A 24,650-nucleotide genomic window follows, 5' to 3' on the forward strand; every position below is an offset into this window, starting at 1 on the left:
TAATTATTAAGTAGGTACCTACTTATTATTTTAGATATTTATTTAGTGGAACGGTGTTATGTAAACTATGAACTCCATCCATTTGGGAATACCAATGAGATCACAGTGATATTGTTATTTACCTAAAGAATACATAAATGGTTGTTATATAGGTAATTACAATATAATATTGATTATTGATAATATATTAGATACTAGATGATACCCGTGATTTCATCCGCGTGGATGTAGAATTTTTAAATCCGGGGGAACTCTTTTCTTTTCTGGGATAAAAAGTAACATATGTGCTAAGTCAGGGTATAGGCTATCTCCATTCTAAATTTCAGCTCAATCCGTTAAGTGGTTTTGGCATGAAAGAGTAACAAACATACACACACACTTACATGCAGACGCGCAAACTTTCGCCTTTATAGTGCGATCATTGATGACAATCAAGTAGGTATATATAATGTAAAGGTGCATGAACATAATCGCATGTGTCTACTTATATCTAATGTAGATGGCACAATAATATGTACAATTTTACCTAAGAACTAGTTTCTTCTCGCGATTTCCTATGCGTAAAATAAAAATCTGTAAAACCTCAAAGGTAGGTTGGATTCTATGGACTGGTTTTGATAAGGTAGAGCAGCATTTAAGTTTTCAAAACTTAAAAATTCATCATATTAGTTTCACGGGTTTACACATGATACGTGAAGAAACAAATAGACAGTCAAAATGAGGTATGTACCTACCGATCTTCGCGCACTGAAAGTCGCGGAATTGTCAAGTTCTGATACCTACTAACTCAACAGATTAGTCTAACTATTAATGAATCATCATTTATCATTGCGTGACCTGACCCAATCGTTTTTAAAATAAATGGGTATCGGAAAAAATACACCATATTAATTATAGACTAACAACAATTGCTTAGATTGCTTATAATTTCTACAAATGTCTTAACACTTGGCTGATGTTGTAATAACGAAGTTTTCAAAAACAAATATAGAACAGACAAAGACGCTGGTATAATTTATTATATTGGTATGGTATAGATTTATTTATTTATTTTATTTCTTTCTTTTAAATGTACTGTCAAGTATCAATTATAATCTTGCCAAACTGCACCGCAGTTTGTTGGCGAGTTTGCGCTCATAAAAGATTGTACCAAGCACTGAACTAATCTATAGGTAATCCTCAAAATATTTTTATCTAAGGTTGAGTAGACTTTTTTGAAATACTAACTTTGTCTTTGGAAGAAAGCCCTTAAAAATTCAATGTGTAGTTATCTAATGAATGTTCTACAAACAAAAAAAAATTTTCTTCAAAAATGTTTATCATCTGTTATACCGAGCTTTCCCGAATACAAATTGTCTTTAAGAACAAACGCAAGATCTAAGTAGTCATACAGAATGTTGTATTGTAAACTTTATAGAAATAATGCTTTTATTGTTGGTTGACCCCTTTTCTAACATAAGTAGGTACAATTTTTTTATTGGGAGACAAGAAAAAAACAGGAAAATGTGTCTACAGATAGTTATCCTTGAATGTTGAAAACAAAATAATGTTTATCGTCGATTGACCCGACCGTTTTCTGAAACAAACAGTCTTTCGGGGAAAAAAAAACAGGAAAATATAACATAAACAATATTTTTAAAACAAAGAAAGACTAGAAAAATGGTTGAGGTTGTGGTTTCCCACAGTAATAGATTTGCTCTTAGGGAAGTTATAATAATTGATTGCACAATAAAAAATAACTACTAACCTATATTAGGTAATACGTGTTTACCTATAAACAATCATTTATTTTCATGTGTCCTGTTTATCAAGTGTATAATGCATAACTGCCTAGTTGTTTTTTTTATTCAGATACAAGTTAGCCCTTGACTACAATCTCGCCTGGTGGTAAGTGATGATGCAGTCTAAGACGGAAGCGGGCTAACCTGAGAGGGTTATGGCAGTTTTCATTAAATCCATATCCATTTGGTTTGTTTTCTACACCAAATCCCAAAATTTCAGGTTTATAACTTACTACTAGCTAACGAGCTAGAGACCTGTGACATGCGAACGGATAGATAGACAGACGGACGGACAGACAGACAAACAGCCAGCAGAGTGACATAGTGCTCCGTTTTTACCGTTTAGGTACGGAACCCTAGAAACAAAAGCTGACTTATATGGCATAAGTGATAAGTACCATATTATAATGATATAACTACTTTATGGTTGAAATGAAAATATATATTTATGATAATGGACATAGTCCCGAAATTTAATGTAATCATTTTGGTTACTTTAGGTCAGTTACAGTGCTCCACCGACCGTCAGTGCGTACCGTCGGTGCTGATGATGCGCATTGACCGACCGTTGTTTGTATCATTCAGTGCTCTGCGTACCAGTAAACTGACCCGACGTGTACAGTCGCTTTCAGTATCGATAAGGTTCATGTTTTTCGTAGCGACAAAGTCGTGGCGTAGACGTATGGACGCGTTTACAAATAGTTTAATTGCTGCATATTATCTTCGTAGATATTTTGACAACAATAATACACGCATGCGTGCGGTCGGTGCACCGGTCGGTACAGCACTGAACGCGTTCATTTGTTTACATAGCGCGTCAGTCGACCGACGGTACGCATGCGCACGCGCTCGACCGACGGTCCTCGTACGCAGTGCGTAGCAAAATACGCGTGCGTACGGTCGGTCTAGCACTGTACGGTTTATGAATTTTCATACATATGACAAGCGCGACTGACGTACGCACTGACGGTCGGTGGAGCACTGTAACTGACCTTAGGCCTAGAATTTTAATTCACCTTAAGATTAGGGGTGTGCGTTAAGTCTTTTCATTACAATTTAATTTTAACGTGTTCATGCAAAGTACCTAATAAAATCCGGCTCCATATTCATGCCGAAAACATCGACGAGAATCGACGATTTTCTCGCCGATACTTTTCGGCGGGTTTTTATTTTATTTTTATTTATTTATTTATTACATACTCTTAGAAGTATTACACAATATACATACTCTGAGAACACTCTCAATCAAATCATTTTTCAAACTATAAATACTAAATCAAACTTGGTTCATCTGTTTACAAGCTACGAGGATGTCCAGACAGATACACAGATAGGTACGCAGATACACACACACATTTATACACACGTCAAAAACTTATAAGATTTATCTTTATGTGTGGAGGGTTAGTAATAATTTCAGAGATGGAGGACCCAACTTCTCCATGGTTAACAACAAAACAATTTGAGATCAGTGTAATAGCTTAGTAGCTAGTAGATTTTATACTCATACAATTTTAATTTCTTCCCTATTATGTAATAGGTTCCATTTCGGTAAATACATATATCCAAAAAATTTGTTACATAAACTTCCCAGTGTAATTCAACATTAAATTATCATTCAGAACATTTCACGAGAAAGGTCTATATACTGTGAATAGTTGTCATTAACAAGTAGTAATTAATTTAATTTTATTATCAAATCAAATACGTACTAAGTATAATAATTGACAATTCATTCTTAAAAACAAACTTAAATCTAAATTAAAACTAAAAAAAATATAAAATTTAAAAATATATTGTATAATATAATATATGTATATTGTAATTTGTAATATTAATATATTATTCAAATTTCTACATGGAATATGTAAGTCTCCTGTAAGAAGCCACGGTGGGGCAACTAGTACCTAAATAATATGGATAGACACTAAGGGAAGGTTGTTTATAGAAGGTATAAAAGTTGCAGATTGCAGGTTAAGGTTGTTGGTAGGATTTCTACAGGGTACAAATAGACATTGAAATTATTTAGCCCTGCTTTTCTTCTGCGGATTGCTGAGCCACTGGTCCAGTTTGGACGATAGGCACAACCCTCTCGTTAGTAGCCGCTGATGGGGCCTTCAGAGATGCAGTAATGGTAAGTACACCATCTGATGAGAGCTTGCACATCACAGAATCTTCTACAATGCCTTCAGGAAGCTTATAGCGCCTTGTGAAGCCTCGAGCGACATACCTGAAGAATAAAACTAAAAATATGATGCTTTCGAACATAATTGTAAGGATAATATTTTTTTAGGGTTCCGTATCTCTTGAGATACCTATAAGATCCCTTTGCTATCTGTGTGTCTGTCGCGTCTGTCAAGATTTACAGACTAGCGCTTGGCAGCAATCAAACCTGCTAGCAAGTGATGATGCAGACTAAGATGGAGCACGCTTGCCTAGAAATTGCCTATTCACTCTTGACTTGAGGATATTAAAAGTGGAAGGAAAAACTGATGCCCGAAGGGCGTTCCATATACTAGCGGTTCGGATTAGAAACGAGGAAGCAAATCGCTTCATACGCGTCCGAGAAATGTTAACTACGTACGAATGAAAAATAAAGACAAGGTATAGGTCTGCCGTAATAATGGACAATACTACAAATACCTACCCATGCTCGTCCCTGCGTTCTTCATGCTTAGCCTCCACCACCAGGAAGCCATCGGCTGTCTTCACAGTAATGTCGTCCGGTGCAAAATGCTGTACGTCCAAATTAACTTGGTACTTGTCTTTATCTTGCTTAATCGAGGATCCGGCCTGGTTCACAGTTTGGATCCCCCACGGTCCGAAGTTCGGTCGGTTGTAGTGACCACAGTGGTAGTGACCATCTTCATGAGACGGTGACAACCCTAAGCCGGCAAAGTGTGCAGCATGACGCGGCGTGCCCGTCCGCTTAAGGGGGCAATCCGACATTAAAATAAATGGCATTTTTAATTAACTTTTGGTTAATTTATCACTGATAAATAATTTTAAAATCACCAGTGGCAAACTGTTTTCTAGGTGGTTTTCGTGATATTGATTATCAATTATTAGTATTACCGATGCACGTTAGGCCTAGTTTTCAAATAACAATGCACGCCATCTAGTAGCGTCTGGAGAAATGTCGAAAAATTTAGCAGCTTGCGTCTAGAATTTACGCGAGCCGCGCAGCCGCGGATCGCGGCATTGTGCAGTTGTTGTCAACCTTTGGTGCTGGTTTGTAAAACTGATTAATAACTTTTAATTTACTTACCGATTTTATATTAAGATCTTAGTCTATTTATAGTACTAATATTAGAAATCTATTATTTCAAAATTTAAATTAGTTTATGACATGGTATTCATGCGAAAGCATATGGGACGCCACTGCCATAATAATATTATTCCAATAAAATACCCCTACACCTCAAAACACGTACAAGCAAATCTCTAAGTAGCCAGCAAGGGGTTTCGAGCCTAAGCAATACAATATACTTGAGCAATACATTGATGGAAAATAACGCACCTAGAGAGATTTAAATTAGATAATAATTTATACTTAGATTAACTCAATTTAATGCTTAATTATTTGGTTTGTGAGTTAGTGTTGCAAACATCTGCTATTTTAGTTCTATCCACTCAACGACAGATGGCGCCTTTGTCGATGGTACATATTCTAGAAATTTCAATGTTGATACTGACTACTTAAAGGTCGTGATGCTATAAAATGTAATTTGTTTTTTTTTTTACAAATTAATAAAATGATTATTAAACAGCAATAAGAATTGAGTTTGGAATTGAGAATTTCTTTATCTTTCATATATCATCTATTCACTCATAGATGGCGCTGCTATTCAGTGTTTTCAATTTTGTTTTCATTATTTTCAAAAAATTAAGTTCCAATAAAAAAATAACCACCGTGAAATGGACTACTTACCAACTAGATCTTAGTTTAAAAGGATGTAAAGTGATACCTGTTAGCACCTAGGTATTATGTAGGTACGTACCTACCTAAGTGGGTACCACTGGTATGTAAATATGTACCTACAAAATGTACTTAAATTAATAGGGTACAAGTATACCTATTGCATTTTACAAAACTTAAACATTAAGTACGAAAGTGCGTGTAAGTTAAACTAAGTGCCTAGAGATTTTGATATCTAGATATTTAAGTAGCTACCTGCCTAGATTGGTGAAAGTGAAGACTATCCATTTTTTTAATTCAACCCCTTGCAGCTTGCCAGGTTGGAGGTAGTACTTGAAACTATACTTACGGTCTAGGTCTACCTAAACAGGTCCTACCTCAAGAAACTTGAAGTTAACGCGGCGGCCTCCGTTTTCGTCGATACTAAAGTTTACTAAAATGGAATTAAGTTAGGAACGCATGGATCGAAAAATTTGAAATTAATATATAATATTTTTCATTATATCCCCTTGGATTTGGTCCGATTAAAACATGATTGGACAAACTTTCCTCGATAGAAAAAAAATCAGAAGTTTGGTCTAAAACCTTAGACTTTTGGGTTTTTCTCTTTAATGACAAAGCTCTTAAAGACGTAACTTTCACCATAGGTGTAAAACAATCAAATAAATAATTCGGTCCGATCATTTCACAGTAAGTGCTATATTTCAAATTATATTCTAAATTATTTGATTTCACGCTTCCTCGCTTATTCTCTTCAAATCGCGTACAGAGCGAGTACAAAGAATTTTCGACCCTATTGTTGAGTCTTATGGGCCGTAATTACGTTATCTTGTCAGTCATACCCGTCGCCTCAGCGCGGCAGGACCTGTTTCGGGTTTCATAAGCATTTTGTCATACTGTAATTGTACAGAATGCCATAGAGTAGTAAATTCAGTACTATGTTATAAAGTATTTTTATTTAGGATTTTTCTAGATTTTAAGATAAGTTTATATTGTGCATTTATTACATTAAAAAAGTAATTATTTTAAAAAGAATGCAGTAAACAGTACATTGCAGTGTAGTGAAGCTAATATTAGGTCATTATAGACCAGGACTTATAATTTGAAAATAAAAATTAATTAATCTGAGTGCTCTATCCCGGTAGCTCAAAGATCAAAAACCAAACTTGTAAAATGCATAAGTATTAGAAGATAAGATGGAAAAAAAACTTTATTGATATCAATTTAAAGGTTTTTAGGGGAAAGTACTAATTATTATGAAAATAGGATGAGAGGAGACCGCGTATAAGCAAGCGTAGTGTAGGACGTCCTCCAGCACGATGGACTGATGATATAAAGCGGCTGGCGCTCTTTAGGGAAGGCCCATGTCCAACAGTGGACATCCACGGGCTCATAATGATGATGAAAAAATGAAAAAATGAAAAATCTTTATTCAGAGCTCTTTACAATTCCTTAACAGTAAAGTACGATAACAACTGCATTAGTTTCAAAACTGTGTTGCAGTTGTTAACGCCCACCTCCAGATTTACAAAAATTAGATACTCGAAAGGAAAAAGAACAATTTATAACAATATTAAAAATCAGTGCATGCTATGTTAAATTAATATGTGTGTTTGTGTGTGTGTGCGTGCGTGTGCGTGTGCGTGTGCGTGTGCGTGTGCGTGTGCGTGTGCGTGTGCGTGTGCGTGCGTGCGTGCGTGTGTGTGTGTGTGTGTGTGTGTGTGTGTGTGTGTGTGTGTGTGTGTGTGTGTGTGTGTGAGTGTGATGTCGGTAGTGTCTACAATGCGCCTGTATATCTGTTTTAATAGGTACATTATTTTAAAGTCACAAAATTTTCTGTGTCACTATACGAAAGTGTTTTTAGCCATTTAGTCGTAAGAATTTTGCAACTTCTGAGATTAACAGGATATATATTTAGGTAGTAATTTATTTTGTTATATATTATCGAGCTAGCTTTACTGTAATGCCTTGCTGCAAGTTCTGTTCTACATGGTTTTATTTGACACACTTTATCAAACCTTCTTTTATGTAAACAAAGGTCAGGGTTAAAACACTGCTCTTTGTGCTTGCGTATGATTACATGCAAAATGTAAAGTTGTCGAACTGTCATGACATCGCACAGTGAATACAGTTCACGCGTTGGAAATATTATTGGTTTTCCCAACATAACTTTTAGAACAGCTCTTTGAGCTCGTTCCAAGCGTAGAAGTAACGTTTTCCCGCAACTACCCCAGATAGTTATGCAGTAACATAATATTGACTGTACGAGAGCAAAATACACGGTTTTTAATGTGTTTATGTCCAGTATACATTTTAGGTTCCTAAATACGTAGATCATTTTTCTAGTTTGTCCAACAAGCTTATTGATATGAGGAGCCCATGATAATGTGCTGTCCAAAATTACTCCTAGATATTTTATGGAATTAACACGGTCAAGATTGTCACACCTACAAATAGCCAAATTGAAACCACATTTGTGTGCTTTTATTAAAAATGATTGTTCAGGTTGGGAGTTCCTTTTTATTGAAAATGTTATATATTTACTTTTTTCTATGTTTAATGACAAAAGATTAGTAGAAAGCCACATCATAATCTTTTCCAATGCCCGCTCCGTGTTTGACTTAGTTTCTGTCCAATTTTTACCTCGTACTATTACAGCCATGTCGTCAGCGTATGCAAATATATTAACATTAGGAAGATGGAGTTTACACAATTGGTTGATGTAAATGAGAAAGAGCGTCGGCCCGAGGACACTTCCTTGGGGAACTCCGTAAGTCAGCGTTTCATCTTGACTTAGGACGTTTCCGATTTTCACGCACTGCAAGCGATTTCTCAAATAGTCCTTAAGGATATCAAGAACTACTCCTCTCACTCCAATTTCTTCCAATCTATGAATTAGGATTGGGACTGCGACTGTATCAAAGGCCTTTGACATATCAAGAAATATGCCAACAACTTTATCTTTCTTATCTAGGCTCTCTGTTATTGTACTAGTAAGGTCCATAATAGCATCCTCCGTCGATCTACAGCTCCTAAAACCATATTGATTGTTTGACAAAATGCTATATTTATTAAGGTACTTAGTAAGACGGATATTTATTAGCTTTTCTAACACTTTAGATAGAGAAGAAAGGATAGCGATCGGCCTGTAGTTATTAACATTGTCTCTGTCCCCGCTCTTGTATATGGGATGAATGACCGCTCTTTTAAAAACCGTTGGAAATATTCCTTTCGAGAAGCACGAATTAAATAAATGCGTAAGTATAGGTGATAGAATATGTCTGGCTTGTTTTAAGAGCATGCAGGAAACTCCATCCCAGCCTGTAGCACAGCCACTTCGTAGGCCAAGTATGATATTCTCTATTTCTTCTTTGTCACAGTTATATAGAACCATGGAATTAGACTGTGTTATAGATTGGAAACATGGGTCATCTTTAATTGAGATGTTGTAACAGCTGCTATTTGAGGCCTTAACTTTTGCGGCTAGCGTTTCACCAATACTGGCAAAGAATTTGTTAACAGTGTTAACAGCACTCATGTTATCATTAGAAATCTTTAATAGCTCTGTATGGTTATTCTTGTGTTTTTCAAGGTTTGCCACTCGCTTAATAAGATTCCATGTAGCTTTGGGCTTAGATTTAGCCTGTAGGAATTCATTATGTTCATATTCACGCTTAAGTTTTTTAATGAGGTTGTTGCAAAAATTCCTATAACGTATGTATACATTCTTTTGAAAGTCGTCGCTAAGGTTCTTTTTAGACTTACGATATAGTTTGTCCCTATGCCGCATACAACGTAAGAGTCCACTAGTTATCCAAGGTTTTAGTATTTGTTTTTTCTTAGGGACTAAATCATTACGAGTGTGGCTTTGGACTATAGCTGTTAGCCTGTTTACTAAAATTTGGGCCTCTGCTTCTGGTTCCTCAGTGTTAAAAAGAAAAGAAAAATCAGTTTTCTCTAATGTTGCAATTACAGCTGGTAAATCTGTACGCTTTATAGTGCTCTTAACATTGGAGTTACAAATGTTTAGATCACAAGACAACATTACTGGCGAATGATCAGTTATTAAGGAATCAAGAATCAAGAACCATTGATGATGATGATCATGATTATTATGAAAATGACATCCACTTTCAAGTCCGAGATGTTTATCCAAGGTGCTATAATTTTTAGTTTCTTCACTTGCTATGCAATGATATCATTTATTAGGGTTCCGTACCTCAAAAAGAAAAGCGGAACGCTTATAGGATCAATTTGCTGTCTGTTTGTCTGTCTATCTAACTGTATGTCTGTCTATCTGTCCGCCTGTCAGTCTGTTTTGTCCGTGTGTGTTGTGTCTGTCAGGAAAACCTATAGGGTACTTCCCGTTGACCTAGAATCATGAAATTTGGCAAAAACCATGAATTTATGGGTTCATTAAAAAACAATGTGTTTCAATTTTCAAAGTAAGATAACTATACCAAGTGGGGTATCTTATAAAAGGGTTTTACCTGAACATTCTAAAACTGATTTTAATTTATTTTTAAGCATAATAGTTTTTGATTTATCTTGCAAAATGTCGGAAAAATACCTGAGTACGGATACGGAAACTTGCTGCGCGAGTCTGACTCGCACTTGGCTGGTTTTTTTATGTATATACGTCACTAAGTAGTCAATAATAAGTTTGACTAAAAATTGCAGTGTCATAAATGTTTTATAGATCAAAAAAATAATCATACTATTAAATATTCCTTCAACTTAGACCTTATTGTCACAGCTTAAAAGTTGAAAATGTGCAAAACAAAATTTCATACGTACTTAATACTTTTTCTCACAAAACTAGTTCAATTTACAAGAAATGAAAGATCCTATTGTGTTTGCCTTTGTCAATACAAAGGATCTTTGTGGCTTTTGTGTTCTCACTCACGTATACTAACATTAAAATATCGATGTTAAAATATTCGTTGTAAAACTTACCTTATGCAGTTATTCTTAAAGTATACATTAAATTGTTATTAGGACGAGAGTTGCTTCGTTTTGGAATGCCAAATCAGTGTATCAATTTTTCTTGTTTTGAATCGAAAGGTAAGAACAGTAATAAAATGTAACTACTGAAATCGTTTGTTCGTAGCTTTTATAGGTTCGTGAGAAGTAGTATTGTTGTATGATAATTTGGTCAATTTACAGATCAAATTTCTCAAAATCCTGTCTTAGTGCGGGTCTACGTTATATAGAGAACCAACTGCACCTTTTCAAACTTCAAAATCCCATCAGGACCAGTCCTGGCACAATTGTTAGTTAGTGGTAGTACCTTTTCACCCCCACTTTTTTTCATATTACATCCGTTAGGTCAATTTTTTTCGTATAAAATGTAGCCTATGTTACCCGGATTTACACCTCATTCATCAAAATCAGCCCAGTAGTTTCGGCGCTACGGTGGAACACACAGAATCTGGATACAAACACACACACATACATATACAGACTGCTAAAATCATAACTCTTCCTTTAGGCTTTGCCGCAATGGGGTAAAAAAACAGGCTGAATTGAGAACCACCTTCTTTTTGGAAGTTGGTTAAAAATTAAAAAAGGAGCAAGCAACAGACCATTTAGACTATTTACTTTTCCAGACGTTTTAGATACTATCTCATTCAGCGTTTATGTCATCTAACTATGTAATTTGACGTCTGGCTAATGAGGTGTTCTAATCATACAGACTATTCACAATTCCAGACGTTTTGCTACTTGTGCATTCTGTTTTTATGGCGTACAGCTAAGTTGACTCTCTGCTGACTGGGTAATCTGCTTTGATGTCATCTAGCTGAATTGTCTATTGGCTTACTAGGCACTTTGCTTTCATGTCAGTCAACGTAAAATTGTCTTTTAGCGAAAAGGTAATGACCTCTTTTTCTGGATGCCTAATGATAGGCATCCAGAAAAAGAGCTCAGCTTCTGAATTAGAGAAAATAATTACTACAAATTTAAAATTTGAATCAATGGCCCGAATCTGAATATAACAAAAAAGCTATAAAATATTTTAGTCTCTGTCTTGACTTTGTTCAGTATCATATAAAAACATTTCTCCAGCGCTTTGACTTTGAACCTTAACGTAAACAGTTAAGTTAGCGTATTGAATGTGTACATACCTACTTATGCTCTTTTGGAATATTTCACCTAATTAGTTAACTTTTATGGCTATTAGCTCCGAGCGGGCCGGTTTGACTGTAATATTGAATAAACAAAAACAAGGATTATAAACAAAACAGCTTTTTATACAACACGAAATATATTATAATGTTATCCTGTTATGGCTGCAGGTGCATATAATCTCTTTCAGGTGTTTTTGCACGCCTAGCGCGTGTGATATTTTTTTACTATGAAAAATATGAAAAATAGGATTTTACGATCTCGGTAATTAGTGAAATGCAATAAATAGTTACTTGTGTAATGTCCGTGCTAACTATATTTTCATTGAATTTCAGTTGAGTGTAATTTCTTTAATCTCAGCATCTATAATAGCAATAAGATATAGAAAATATAAGATTTACCTATAAATGTAAGTAATTAGGAATGACAGTATTATCATTATCAATAAGTGAAAATTTCAGAAACTTGGACTTGTCCATGCTATAATCTTTTATCCATGTGAAGTATCTTCTTTCAAGGCCAAATGTAATGGTCACCACAGTAATGACCAAAACTGGCAGATAGGGGTTTATAATGAGAACGTTAACGTAAAATAGACCTTAACCGCCTTGTTTTATAGCTCAAATTAATCCATTCATGTATAGCCAGTCAAACAGAACCAGAAATTAAAATCGGTGTAATTGAATTTAGGACCTTAAGTCAAGGTTATTTAGGCCCATTTTAATTTAATGTTGTAACGTGGTGAAGCAGTCGATGGTTCGTCGGCTACTCCGCCACATACATTGATTAGGATTTACCCTATCGAGGTTTCGGGGAACGGGGGTTTCGAGGAATAAAACCCGGATTACTATCTAACGTGCTTATTTATTTACAACCTTAACTTATTTTGATACAGACTAGTTTTATTTACAGTGGTTATCGAACACGCGGGTATATCGGCACGGCGACCCGAAATGCTACAGTACGGAACCTACCACCCTTCTAGCGGTGCGGAACTCTAACGTGTCGCGGGACTCTAATCAACGGACGACCGAGGGTGGGTGTCGCGCGCGCGAGGGGAGAGACGGCGGAGCTGGTTACGGGGCAACGGGTTTCCGCGTACTCCAACACCTCCAGCGTCTATCCTGTGGTTGCGTCTGCCCGAGTTCCCGCGAGCCGACACAGTGTCCACAGAACGACTGACTGCAGTCGGCGGCCGCGGGCGTTATATACCCGCCCGCGGGTGTCGGTCGGCGGGAGGGCAGCGCGGTGTCGTCGACGGATCACGCATTCGCGGCGTGGCTGGAATTTTCCATCATATCTCATCGGTGCGGGTACTTCATGCTTGCTGCGCTACAGACGGATCGTGCATTCGCTGTGTGGCTGGAATTTTCCATCATATCTCGTCGGTGCGGGTACTTCGTGCTTGCTTCGCTACATCCTCCTCCCGGGAATGGAGACTTTTACCTGTAAAAGTCACAGTTATAAAAAACAGAATTTTTTGATACGGGTTGTTTCTGATTTACTTCTTGTGGCCAGTGATCTACTTTTCCACTGGACAAGTAGTTTCAGTTATGATCCCTGTTTTTTGTTCTTTTCGCGTTCACTATTCTTCATATTTTCGGTGTTTCGGTGTGTGGGTGTTTTCTACCCTTTTATAGTGGACGGATCTTAGCGTATATCACGGTGTTTTCCCCCCTTTCTTATGATGTATTCGGTGTCCATTTTGATTAACGGCGTGGTAGTTCCATTGTACTGATTTATTTTGTTGCATATCATGCGTTGAACGGTTTAATATCTTTTATATGAGCGGTTACTGCTTTGCCGGTTTCCTCGTGCTTCAGTAAAAATATTACGGGCGATTTTCGTTCCGTAATTCTATATGGGCCTATGAACTTAGGTGCTAGTTTCGCGCAAAAGTATTTGCTTGCGTTCGAGAGAGGATAGTCCTTCTTTAGAACTCGGTCATTTATGCTCGGTATCCACTCTCGTCTTCTTTTGTCATAATTTATTTTCTGTTGTGTTGAGGCTCCACTTTGGTTGTTCCTCACTATTTGGTAGATTTCCTCTAATTTTTGTTTCTCTCTTAAGGCGGGTGTGGGAAATGGGTTGTTATCGTGTATACTCCGTAATTCTCTTCCGAATAGTAGGAATGCTGGAGTATATTTGGTGGATTCTTGGACCGAAGTATTTAAGGCGAAGTTAAATTCGTGTAAATACTCGTCCCATTTTCTGTGGTTTTTTTTCTATGAATGCTGCTATCATTGTTTCGAGTGTTCTGTTCACTCGCTCGGTCGGGTTGCATTGTGGTGTATACGGGGCGGTTAACTTATGTTCGATTCCGTACTTCCTTAAGGTATCTTCGAACTGTTTACTCGTAAACGTTTTTGCGTTGTCGGTTAATAAGGTTTTTATTCTCCCATATCTTGTTAAAATGCATTCTTTTAGGGCGTTGACTACCCCGCTCGTCGTTGCAGTCCTCAAGGCTTTTACTTCTGACCATTTTGTGAATTTGTCGTGAAAAACGATGATCCACTGGTGTCCCTTTGAGGAGCGTGGTAGTGGGCCGATGAGGTCTGTTGTGACTACCTCCCACGGCTCTTCCGCGTTTTTTATGTACATTAGTCCCGGTTTTTGTTTTGTGTACCTTTGTGTTTCTGACATGTTTCGCATCTATGTACGTATTTTGCCACATCTCTGAATATTCCGGGCCAGTAGTATCGTTGTGCGATCTTATTGAACGTTTTCGCTGTCCCTAGGTGACCGGCGCTTGGTTCGTCGTGATTTTGTTTCAGGATGTTTTCCTTGTCTCCGTCTCTTATACATAGCTTCCATTCGGTCGTCGGGTCTAAGTTTCCCCCATATCGTGGGTTGAATATTCGTCTGTATAGCTTGTCGTCACGTATGCAGTAATTTGTTTCTAACTCGGGTGCTTTCCTGACATTTGCTATTTTTTTTGTGTACCAGTCTTTTTTGTCTACTGTTGTTGTACATACGGGGTTCCTTGACAGTTCATCGGCTATTACGTTCTGTTTTCCCGGTCTATATACTATATCAAAACTGTATTGCTGTAATTCTAGTGCCCATCGCGCTAGCCTACCTGATGGGTTTTTTAGGGTATTTAACCATTTGAGGGCTTGGTGATCGGTTATTATGGTGAAATGGTATCCTTCCAGGAACGGTCGCATTTTCCGTATTCCCCATATTACTGCTAGGCACTCCTTTTCTGTGGTCGTGTACCTTGTCTCTGGTAGTTGCAGCGTTCGGCTTGCGTACATAACTACTTTTTGTTTCCCGTTTTCTTCTTGTGTCAAAACTGCGCCTAGCCCTGTGTCACTGGCGTCTGTTTGTAGGATAAATGGTTTTGAGAAGTCGGCTCTGGTCAGTATCGGGTCTTGTATTAGTAGTTGTTTTATTTTCTCAAATTGTTGTTGTTGTTCTGTTCCCCAGTCGAATTTCTTGTCTTTTCTGAGGAGTTTCACTAGCGGTGCCGTTAATTCTGCGTAGTTGGGTATGAACTTCCTGTACCATGATGTCATTCCCACAAATCGTCGTACATCTTTGACGTTTTCCGGTGCCTTGAGTTGTTTAATTGCTTGTATTTTTCCCTCATTCATTTTCAAGCCTTCCCTTGTTACTATATGGCCTAAATATTCTACTTGATTCTTGCAGAATTCGCATTTTTGTTTATTTATTCTGAGACCTGCTTCCGTGATCCTTTTGAATATTTCTTTGAGATGTGCTATGTGTTCTTCGAACGTTTTACTACACACTATTATATCGTCTAGATATACGTAAGCGTTTGGTTCTAGTTCCGGGCCTATTACCCTGTCTAATAGTCTTTGGAATGTTGCTCCACTTGAGTGTAGTCCGAACGGCATTACTTTAAACTGAAATAGTCCTCTCCCCGGTACTGTGAATGCCGTTATTGGTTTACTTGTTTCTGCTAGTTTGACGTTCCAATATCCGTTTTTGAGATCGAACTTAGAGAAGTATTTTCCCGCGCTTAGTTTTTCTAGTGTGTCGTCTATTTGTGGTATTGGGTATGCGTCCTTTTCCGTTATCTCGTTTATTTTTCTGAAATCGATGCAGAAACGATACTCGTCGTTATCCTTCTTGGCCATCACTATTGGTGAGCTGTATGGGCTATTCGATCTTTCAATGATTCCTTCGCTTAGCATTTGATTCACGTGTTCGTTTATCTTTTCTTGCATTTTCGGGTTCCTTGGGTAATATTTCTGTTTTACCGGTTCGTTGTGTTTTAGTTTTATCTTGTGTTCAACCCAGGTGTTCCCTTTTGGGCTTTTGTCTGCTTTTTCAAACTCTTCCTCTAGAACTGTTTGTAGTTTTTTCTTTTGTTCCGGTGTCAGGATTTCCTCGTTCCCTTTTTGCGTTTCTGGTTGTGTAGTTTTTGTTTGTTCAGCTGTCGTCGTATGCCATCCTACTGTGAGTCCTAACCTTTTCAGTAGGTCCATGCCCATTATCATGACTGTCGTCGATGGGAGATAAATAACTTGGTGTATTACTGTTCTTCCGTTTATTTCCATCTTCATGTTTACGGCTGTGTCCGTTGTAACTTTGGATCCGTCTGCTAATTTAATTGACGTTGTTTTATTTATCGTTTCATGAGTGTCTTCCTTGAGTTTGTCCATGATTTCTTTATTGATGTATGTGCTTGTGGATCCTGTGTCTACTAGAGCTTTGAACGGCTGTCCCTGTATTTTTACTTCCATGAATATCCTGTTGTCTTTTTCTGCTTTTGTGCATGCCGTGTATGCTTGTGGTTTCTTTTTTTCTGGTTTGTGTCTGTCTTTACAGCAGTTTCTTGTCAGTTTCCCCATTGATCCGCAGCGGCTACAGAATATAACCTGTTTGTTTCTGCATTCTTTTGATGTGTGGTTTTTCTTTCCGCATTTCCAGCAACAGTTTGTTGGGTGGGTACGGGTTTATCATTTTCCCTTCGGTTTTATGCTCTTCAGGTCTTGGACTTGTTGCTTTTCGTTCCCCTTGTTCTGGTGGGTTGTATCTGCGTTGGTATGTTTGTTTCCCTTCGTCACCCTTGTATCGGTCTGCGTTTATTTTCTCGTAGTCTCCCGCCAACTGTATGAGTTCTGTTATCGTATCAAAGTCCTTCCTTTTGATGTAATATTGATAGTTGGGTTTCATGTTGTCGTATATCCGTTCTAGTTGTTGTTCCGCGGATAGTTTTCCGTGTCGCCTCATCAGTGTCTGTATGTCGGTCAGGTATTCTACAAAGGTTTCCCTGTGTTGTTGGCGTCTTTTTATAATCGTCTCCAGCAGGTTTTTATCGTAGTTCCTTGGGTAGTGGTATAGCTTGAAACAATCTGCAAAGTCGTTCCACGATTGCCAGTATTGGTTGTTATTCCTGTACCACAACGAAGCTTTTCCTTGCAGGCATCTTGGCATTACGTGTATTATCTTGTCTTTGTTTACTTTCAGCGTCTCGGCTAATTCTTCTACCCTTTCGAGGAATTCTACTGGGTCTCCTGACGAGTCAAACCTAATATTCCAGCGGGATATCGCTTTATCGAATTCTTTCGTTTCGTTTTCTTTTGCCATGGTGTCGTCCTGATATGTTTCGTCCTCTGTTCTTATTAATTGTGCTAACTGTCTCCGTAATTCCTCGACCGTGCTCGTGGCCGATACTTGGGTATCCCTCTTGTCTAGTTCTTCGAGTAATTTCTGTTTAGTTAATGTGTATATCCAAGATGTTGGCATCCTACTTGCCCGGTTGGTCTTACTTTTGACGAGTTTTCCTCGTGTGTAAGATTTAGGTTATATGTTCTTTCAGAGCTATTCGTTTGTCAGTATGTCGGACGTTTTGTTAGATATTGCGGACGGACTTTATTTTATTTTTCTAGGGTACGGAACTTAATTTATATTTATTTCCCTTACACGGTACGGAATTTATTTTCTATTTATTTATTTTTAACGGAACGGAACTATAAATTACACGGTCCGGGGTTCCTTTGTCTCCCGACTATTGTGTATCTGTGTTTTTGTGTCCGTCTCCCCTTTCTGCGTGTTATCCCTTCGGTAGGATGCTTGTTCTTGATTCTATCTGCCCGAATTGCCACGTGACCGACCGACCAAGAACTCGCATCCGATTCGCGCTAACTTTTGTTAAGATAGTGTCCTATGTTTTCCGGTCGGATATTCACCCTTGTCGTCTGCCCGAATTTCCGCGAGCCGACATTTGCAAGAGTTTGTATCCGTTTTTCTTTTCAAATTCCCGGTTGCTATTACTTTCCCCGTGTAACTAATGTTTCTGTTTCAATTTATTTTATACGGAACCCGGATGGCTGATATTTTAAATTTTTACAATTTTATACGGAACCTTGACGCGTGATATTTCGCGACGCGGAACCCGGACGGCCAGGTGGGTTATTTACGTGGGCGCCAAATGTAACGTGGTGAAGCAGTCGATGGTTCGTCGGCTACTCCGCCACGTACATTGATTAGGATTTACCCTATCGAGGTTTCGGGGAACGGGGGTTTCGAGGAATAAAACCCGGATTACTATCTAACGTGCTTATTTATTTACAACCTTAACTTATTTTGATACAGACTAGTTTTATTTACAGTGGTTATCGAACACGCGGGTATATCGGCACGGCGACCCGAAATGCTACAGTACGGAACCTACCACCCTTCTAGCGGTGCGGAACTCTAACGTGTCGCGGGACTCTAATCAACGGACGACCGAGGGTGGGTGTCGCGCGCGCGAGGGGAGAGACGGCGGAGCTGGTTACGGGGCAACGGGTTGCCGCGTACTCCAACACCTCCAGCGTCTATCCTGTGGTTGCGTCTGCCCGAGTTCCCGCGAGCCGACACAGTGTCCACAGAACGACTGACTGCAGTCGGCGGCCGCGGGCGTTATATACCCGCCCGCGGGTGTCGGTCGGCGGGAGGGCAGCGCGGTGTCGTCGACGGATCACGCATTCGCGGCGTGGCAGGAATTTTCCATCATATCTCATCGGTGCGGGTACTTCATGCTTGCTGCGCTACAGACGGATCGTGCATTCGCTGTGTGGCTGGAATTTTCCATCATATCTCGTCGGTGCGGGTACTTCGTGCTTGCTTCGCTACAATGTTACTGTGTGTGTGTGATCTCATTCTATGAAAGTTGGTGAAATGTTAAATCTCCTACTATAATAAGCATACAGGTTGAAAAAGACACCTATTAGCATGATTGTAAATAGATCTCATTCATTATTTCTCGTTGTTGACAAAACAATAAAAGTACATTATAATATTGTTGTTTTTTTTTTATCAGTGACTGTTTACTAACTAATGATAGTAACTTGGCAACAGTGTGCATTAAAATCCATACTAATATTATAAATGCGAAAGTATGTCTGTCTGTCTGCTACGTTTTCACGGCCCAACCACTGAACCGATTTTAATGAAATTTGGTACAGACTTGGGATACATCCCGGAGAAGGACATAGGCTACTTTTTATCCCGGAAAAATGAAGAGTTCCTACGGGATTCAAAAAAAACCGAAATCAACGCAGGCGAAGCCGCAGGGATCCTCTAGTAGTATATAAAACAATATTTAACTTGTACACATATTTTTATAGATACGCAATGTTATATATTACAATAAAGTAACCCAGCGAAGTCGAATGTAATCGATTCTGATGATACCTACAGATTAATTTTTTTAAATAAATTTTTAATTATTTCATAATAAATATTTTTTATCACTATAACTTTGAATTTTAAACTTATACATAACTTGACTTTTTACTCCATCGTAAACACTGAAGTGGGGTGACGTAATGATTAAATGCAGGAGCGATGTGAAAATAATAATCTACACTGTGGCGATGCGCAACCGGTTCAGGGGCGTCTAAGAGAGATGCCGATACAATGTGTATCGCCATCTCTAGATTTGAAATTATACCTGGAATATACCGTCCCCTTAAGGGTCCCTCTATGTTTTTCTTTTAATTCAAACCAAATTCAACCTTTTTAGAAGTGAATAAAGACGAATTTTCGACTATGCAGGCACATGCAAGTTATGCCTTGCCTATAGTGACAGAGCAAGTCGAGTTCATTGTCACTTTGAATGGGTACCTAGGTATTTACTCGCCTAATTTGGATTGCAATATTATGCAGTCAAGCGCATGTGAAGCGCTATGTCAAGGAGGTAGGTATCTACTTGTATCTATTACTACACATTAGAAATTATAGGGAGAAATACACTCACCTTGTAAGTGTCTACCTAGGTACCTACTTAATTCTAAATCTGGAATAGGTTTAGGTTTTTTAAAAATACCACAAAAATTCTTTGATTCTCCGGGGTAAAAAGTAGCCCCTTATGTCGTCGACATTCCATCTACACGCACGAAACGTTTTGCGTCTTCATTCCTCATACGCATGGCTAAGTAAGGTTTGGAATACTCTCCCGCGATCTGTATTTCCTACCAATTACAATCCGGGTATCTTTAAAACAAGAGTGAATAGGCACCTTCTAGGTAAACGTGTCCCATCTTAGACCACATCATCACTTTCCATCAGGTGTGATTGTGGTCAAGCGCTTGCCTATAGTGAATAAAAAAAAAAAAAAGATTCAAGCTTCTATAAGCTATCTTCATTCCTAGGCAAATCAATTCAGTCATTGGGCGTGAAAAAGTACCTAAAAAACATAAAACTCTCACAATATACGGTCTGACGAGACGATAAGGGTTCGGTTTTTTCTTTTGAGGTCCGGAGCCCTAAAAAGGAACCCTTATAGGATGGCTTTGTTGTCTGTCTGTCCATCTGTTGTAACTGTCAAAAAAACCTATAGGGTAGGTACCATGGACAGAATCATAATTTGGCAGGTAGGTAGGCCTCATAGCACACGTAAAGGAAAAAAAACGAAAACTGTGAATCATTTGTAGTCACATCACAAAAAACCAGCCAAGTGTGAGTCAGACTCGCGCACCGAGGGTCCCGTACTCGGGTATTTATTCCGACATTTTGCACGATAAATCGAAAACTATTATGCATAAAAATAAATAAAAATCTGTTTTAGAATGTACAGGTAAGCCCTTTCATAATAATTATCCCACTTGGTATAGTTATCTAAGTTTATAAATTGAATGTAGGTAAGTAATTATTTGTTCATGAACACATTTTTTTTGGGATGTAGGTACTTAACCATAAATTCCTGGTTTTTGGATTTTTCCTTTACTTGTGCTATAAGACCTACCTACCTGCCTTTCATGATTCTAGGTCAACGGGAAGTAGGTACTAGATACCCTATAGGTTTTCTTGACAGACACGACATACAGATGATCAGACGGACAGACAGACAAGACATACAGACGAACAGACGGACAGACAGACAGCAAAGGACATTAATTAGGGCTCCGTTTTTACCCATTGGGTACGGACTACGGAACCCTTAAAATGTTGAGAAATGGGTGAGTGCGTGTGTGTAAAATTTCAATAAAACATTCATCCCTATAGTAACCATGTGAATTCAAAGCCGATGGTAACCGATAAATCAATAGATAGGTACCAGCTATCACGAGACTGTGGGATGCTATGCAGCTGAAGATGAGGGAAAGTATCAATTTATTCTGGTTTTCATACTTTTCTAAGGATTAGCCATTATAAATTGAGACCTTAGATGAAGTGTCAAGTAATCCTAGTTACACTTACTTTTGTGCCTACGACCATCATAAATAGAGACCTCATCTCATACATGAGCCTGCAAGTGCCTGCAAGGTGTCAACCTAAACTGGTACTTTATACTTTTGTAAAACCAGACCATCTTAAGTTGAAACTCTGTACGAGAGGTGTCAATTTATGTTGGTATTCATACATATATGATATATAACCATTATAAATGGAGACGTCAGATGTCTCTCGCCCGGGATGTTCCAAATTAAAATTGTTATTAACAGTAAATTTTACTGTGTCCACTATAATTTGAGCTCCTGTTTGTACGGCTTCGCATCTCCAGACTAATATAATGGTGATCTGTGCCTTGCAGTTTGCACGTGGCCCCACAGCGAGAGTGAACTAGAGTGAGGGAACCAGTTACAGATAAGTAACGTTACTCTATGGAGGGAACTCTCGACGATATGACAAATATTAGCACAGTTTTATATTAGGCTATGATGATGCTTAGCCGGCATTTGCGCGAATATCAAAGGCGTCATCTACATCGATGGTCATCTCACTGTATGTATTTGCTCTCACTAACTGCACTTGCGTTATGCGTAGGTTACAATAGCAACATTGAAACATTGACTTAGCTTCTTTCTTTCATTTGAGTTATAATAATATGTACTTATAGAAATCTTCTTCTTTAATAGGTAAGTACTTACTCACTTAATCTTCAGAAAATGGTCTTAATATAGGAGTAAGGGCCGATTCACACCGGAACGGCAGCGGCCAGCAGCGGCGCCGCAAGCACTTTCAGTGTGAAAGAATTTTAAACTTTATCTACATACTTAAAAGACCAGTATCGCTTGAAAAGCTCGATAAAGCCTTCGGGCCGGCGCACATATGGCGGAGCGCAGCGCAGAGCATGTCCGTGAAGTTTTCTAATCGCGAGACAGTACGCGAATTTCTACCAGAGAATGCGCGGGACTGCGCGCGGATGCGTGAGTATCCGCACGGATGCACAATTGATTTTAGATATTATTTCAATGAGGAGAATGTCGATAATATTTTGACTGTGAAAAATGCTCTGCGCTGCGCTCCGCCATATGTGCCCCGGCCCTTACCTTTCGATAGTCCAATAGATAGACTAGCTATCGATAGTCTATCGATAGTTAAGGCAAAACAGATAGCAACTGCAACCTATCGATAGTATTGTCACGTGGCAATATATCGATACTATCTATACAGCAAATCAAGCAATACTACTGATGAAGGCAATATTATCGATACTAGGTATCGATAGTTCTACCTTCGATTTTATATCGATAGTACTTATTGCAGAATTTGCCAATAAGTACCAAAAACAATCTGATAGCTGTACCTATCGATAGTTTAACACCATTGATAGTTGCCACTAAACTATGGCAAATTTTGCAATACTATGGAAGATATTCTCGAACTACGTAAACCTTTGATAGTAGGTATTGCCTTCTTTGATTATGTATACAGGGGAATGCCTTCATCAGTAGTATTTATTGCTTGTTTTGTGCTATCGATAGTAGGCAATCCTGCTGGGCGATTCAGAACACTCAATCCGGTAAGTTATCATACGATAAGATGTATGTTTTAAATTGAAAGTGCATCTTATCGTACGACAACTTATCGAATCGAGTGTTCTGAATCGCCCGGCTGAATAGTTTTCGAGAGCAACTATCAATATTCAAACTATCGACAGTTTTGCAACTCTTCCTACCTTCTTAGGGCCGGGGCAAATATGGCGAAGCGCAGCGCAGAGCATTTTTACAGTCAAAATATTATCGACATTATCCTCATTTAAATAATATCTAAAATCAATTGTGCATCCGTGCGGATACTCGCGCAGTCCCGCGCGTGCTCGCGCATTCTCTGGTACAAACAAATTCACGCGATTAGAAAACTTCGCGGACATGCTCTGCGCTGCGCTCCGCCATGTGCGCCGGCCCTTACATAATCTTAAAAAATAAAATAAAACAGAATTTTTATTTTATACATTTATTTATCTAGGTACTTACAATTATAATTTAATCCTTAATTAGGTACTTAACAACAAATTAGTGACTTACTTAATTTTATTAAACAAAACTTAGGCAGATTTGAGTTTCAGTCTTTAATAATAATTAGAAAAAAACTATTACAAAAGATACCCGCCTAACGCTTGGGACAAACAATTCAAAATAGACAATAGAGAATAGATTGTTCAATAGACTATTTACAATACAATTGTAATAGTTTAATACACAGACATTTTAAAACAATGGAAAAATAGCACAAAATTACAAAAATTACTGTTCAATTTGCTTTTTGACTGGACCTGTTTTAATTATTGGCACAATTCGCTCACCAGTCGACGGCATGGGTAAAACTTTAGGCGCGGTCACGATTAAAACCCCATCGGAGGATAACTTTGATTCCACTGTGTCTGGCAAACATCCCTCAGGCAAAGCGTACCGTCTCACGAACCGTCTGGAAACATAACCGTGCTCATCCAGCCTCTCTTCGTGCTTTCCCTCCACTGTGACAAAACCATTCACAACTTTAACACTGATGTCCTCCGGTGCGAAGTGCTGCACATCCACATTCACCTGGAATTTCTCGTAATCAGACTCGGTCCTCTCCTTCATAGCCAGGTTGTTCATAACAGACGACAGCTGATCAATTGTCCGGAACATATTTTCGAACTGTTTGAAGTAATCATGTGGCACTACTTGGTTGATTTGTCTGAAAAAGTCTCTGTCCACCATTTTGCTAGGCCTCTCGCCGAAAAGATTTGGGATTAACGCCATTTCTCTTAGTTTTTCTTCACAAAGTCGCTTTCTCTTATCACCAAAGTTATTTTCTCAACGATTGACGGTCACAAACGCGAATGCGCGGCCTTTATATAGTCTGGGCAGCGCCACCTATTGGTGACGTGCGCGTCAAGAATGTTCAAGAAAACTCTCGTATGTCAGCCAAGCTGCTGCCAGACTACAATATTCGATTCTAGAACAATCCATCGAGAAGGCGATTAAATGAAATTTCTGTGTGTATGAACAGCGCCATCTAGTGACGAGTAGCTGTATCATGTTGATATTGTTAACCAATGTGTTTATTGAAGCACCAATAGATGTCACTAACTTAATATTTTTATTTATTGTGTGAATGGCGCGGCGCGCGGCGGTCAAGTTAGAGAGTGGAGAGAG

The 24,650-nt window shown here is 38.4% G+C and overlaps 2 protein-coding genes across 2 annotated transcripts; both read right to left on the reverse strand.

Moving 5' to 3' along the window:
• Positions 1-3,063: 3,063 nt before the first annotated feature.
• Positions 3,064-4,902, reverse strand: LOC123870779 (protein lethal(2)essential for life-like). The gene is made up of 2 exons (XM_045914195.1): positions 4,429-4,902; positions 3,064-4,011 (listed from the first exon to the last, which is right to left on the reverse strand). Exons 1-2 carry the CDS (start codon positions 4,743-4,745, stop codon positions 3,807-3,809), a joined length of 522 nt encoding a protein of 173 aa, XP_045770151.1. The 5' UTR covers positions 4,746-4,902; the 3' UTR covers positions 3,064-3,806.
• An 18,836-nt stretch (positions 4,903-23,738) lies between these two features.
• LOC123877989 (protein lethal(2)essential for life-like) lies at positions 23,739-24,334 on the reverse strand. Its single transcript, XM_045924956.1, has one exon. It carries the CDS (start codon positions 24,252-24,254, stop codon positions 23,754-23,756), a length of 501 nt encoding a protein of 166 aa, XP_045780912.1. The 5' UTR covers positions 24,255-24,334; the 3' UTR covers positions 23,739-23,753.
• Between the last annotated feature and the right edge of the window lie 316 nt (positions 24,335-24,650).

The sequence above is a fragment of the Maniola jurtina genome, chromosome 2 (genome assembly GCF_905333055.1).
Source record: "Maniola jurtina chromosome 2, ilManJurt1.1, whole genome shotgun sequence".
NCBI lineage: Eukaryota > Metazoa > Arthropoda > Insecta > Lepidoptera > Nymphalidae > Maniola > Maniola jurtina.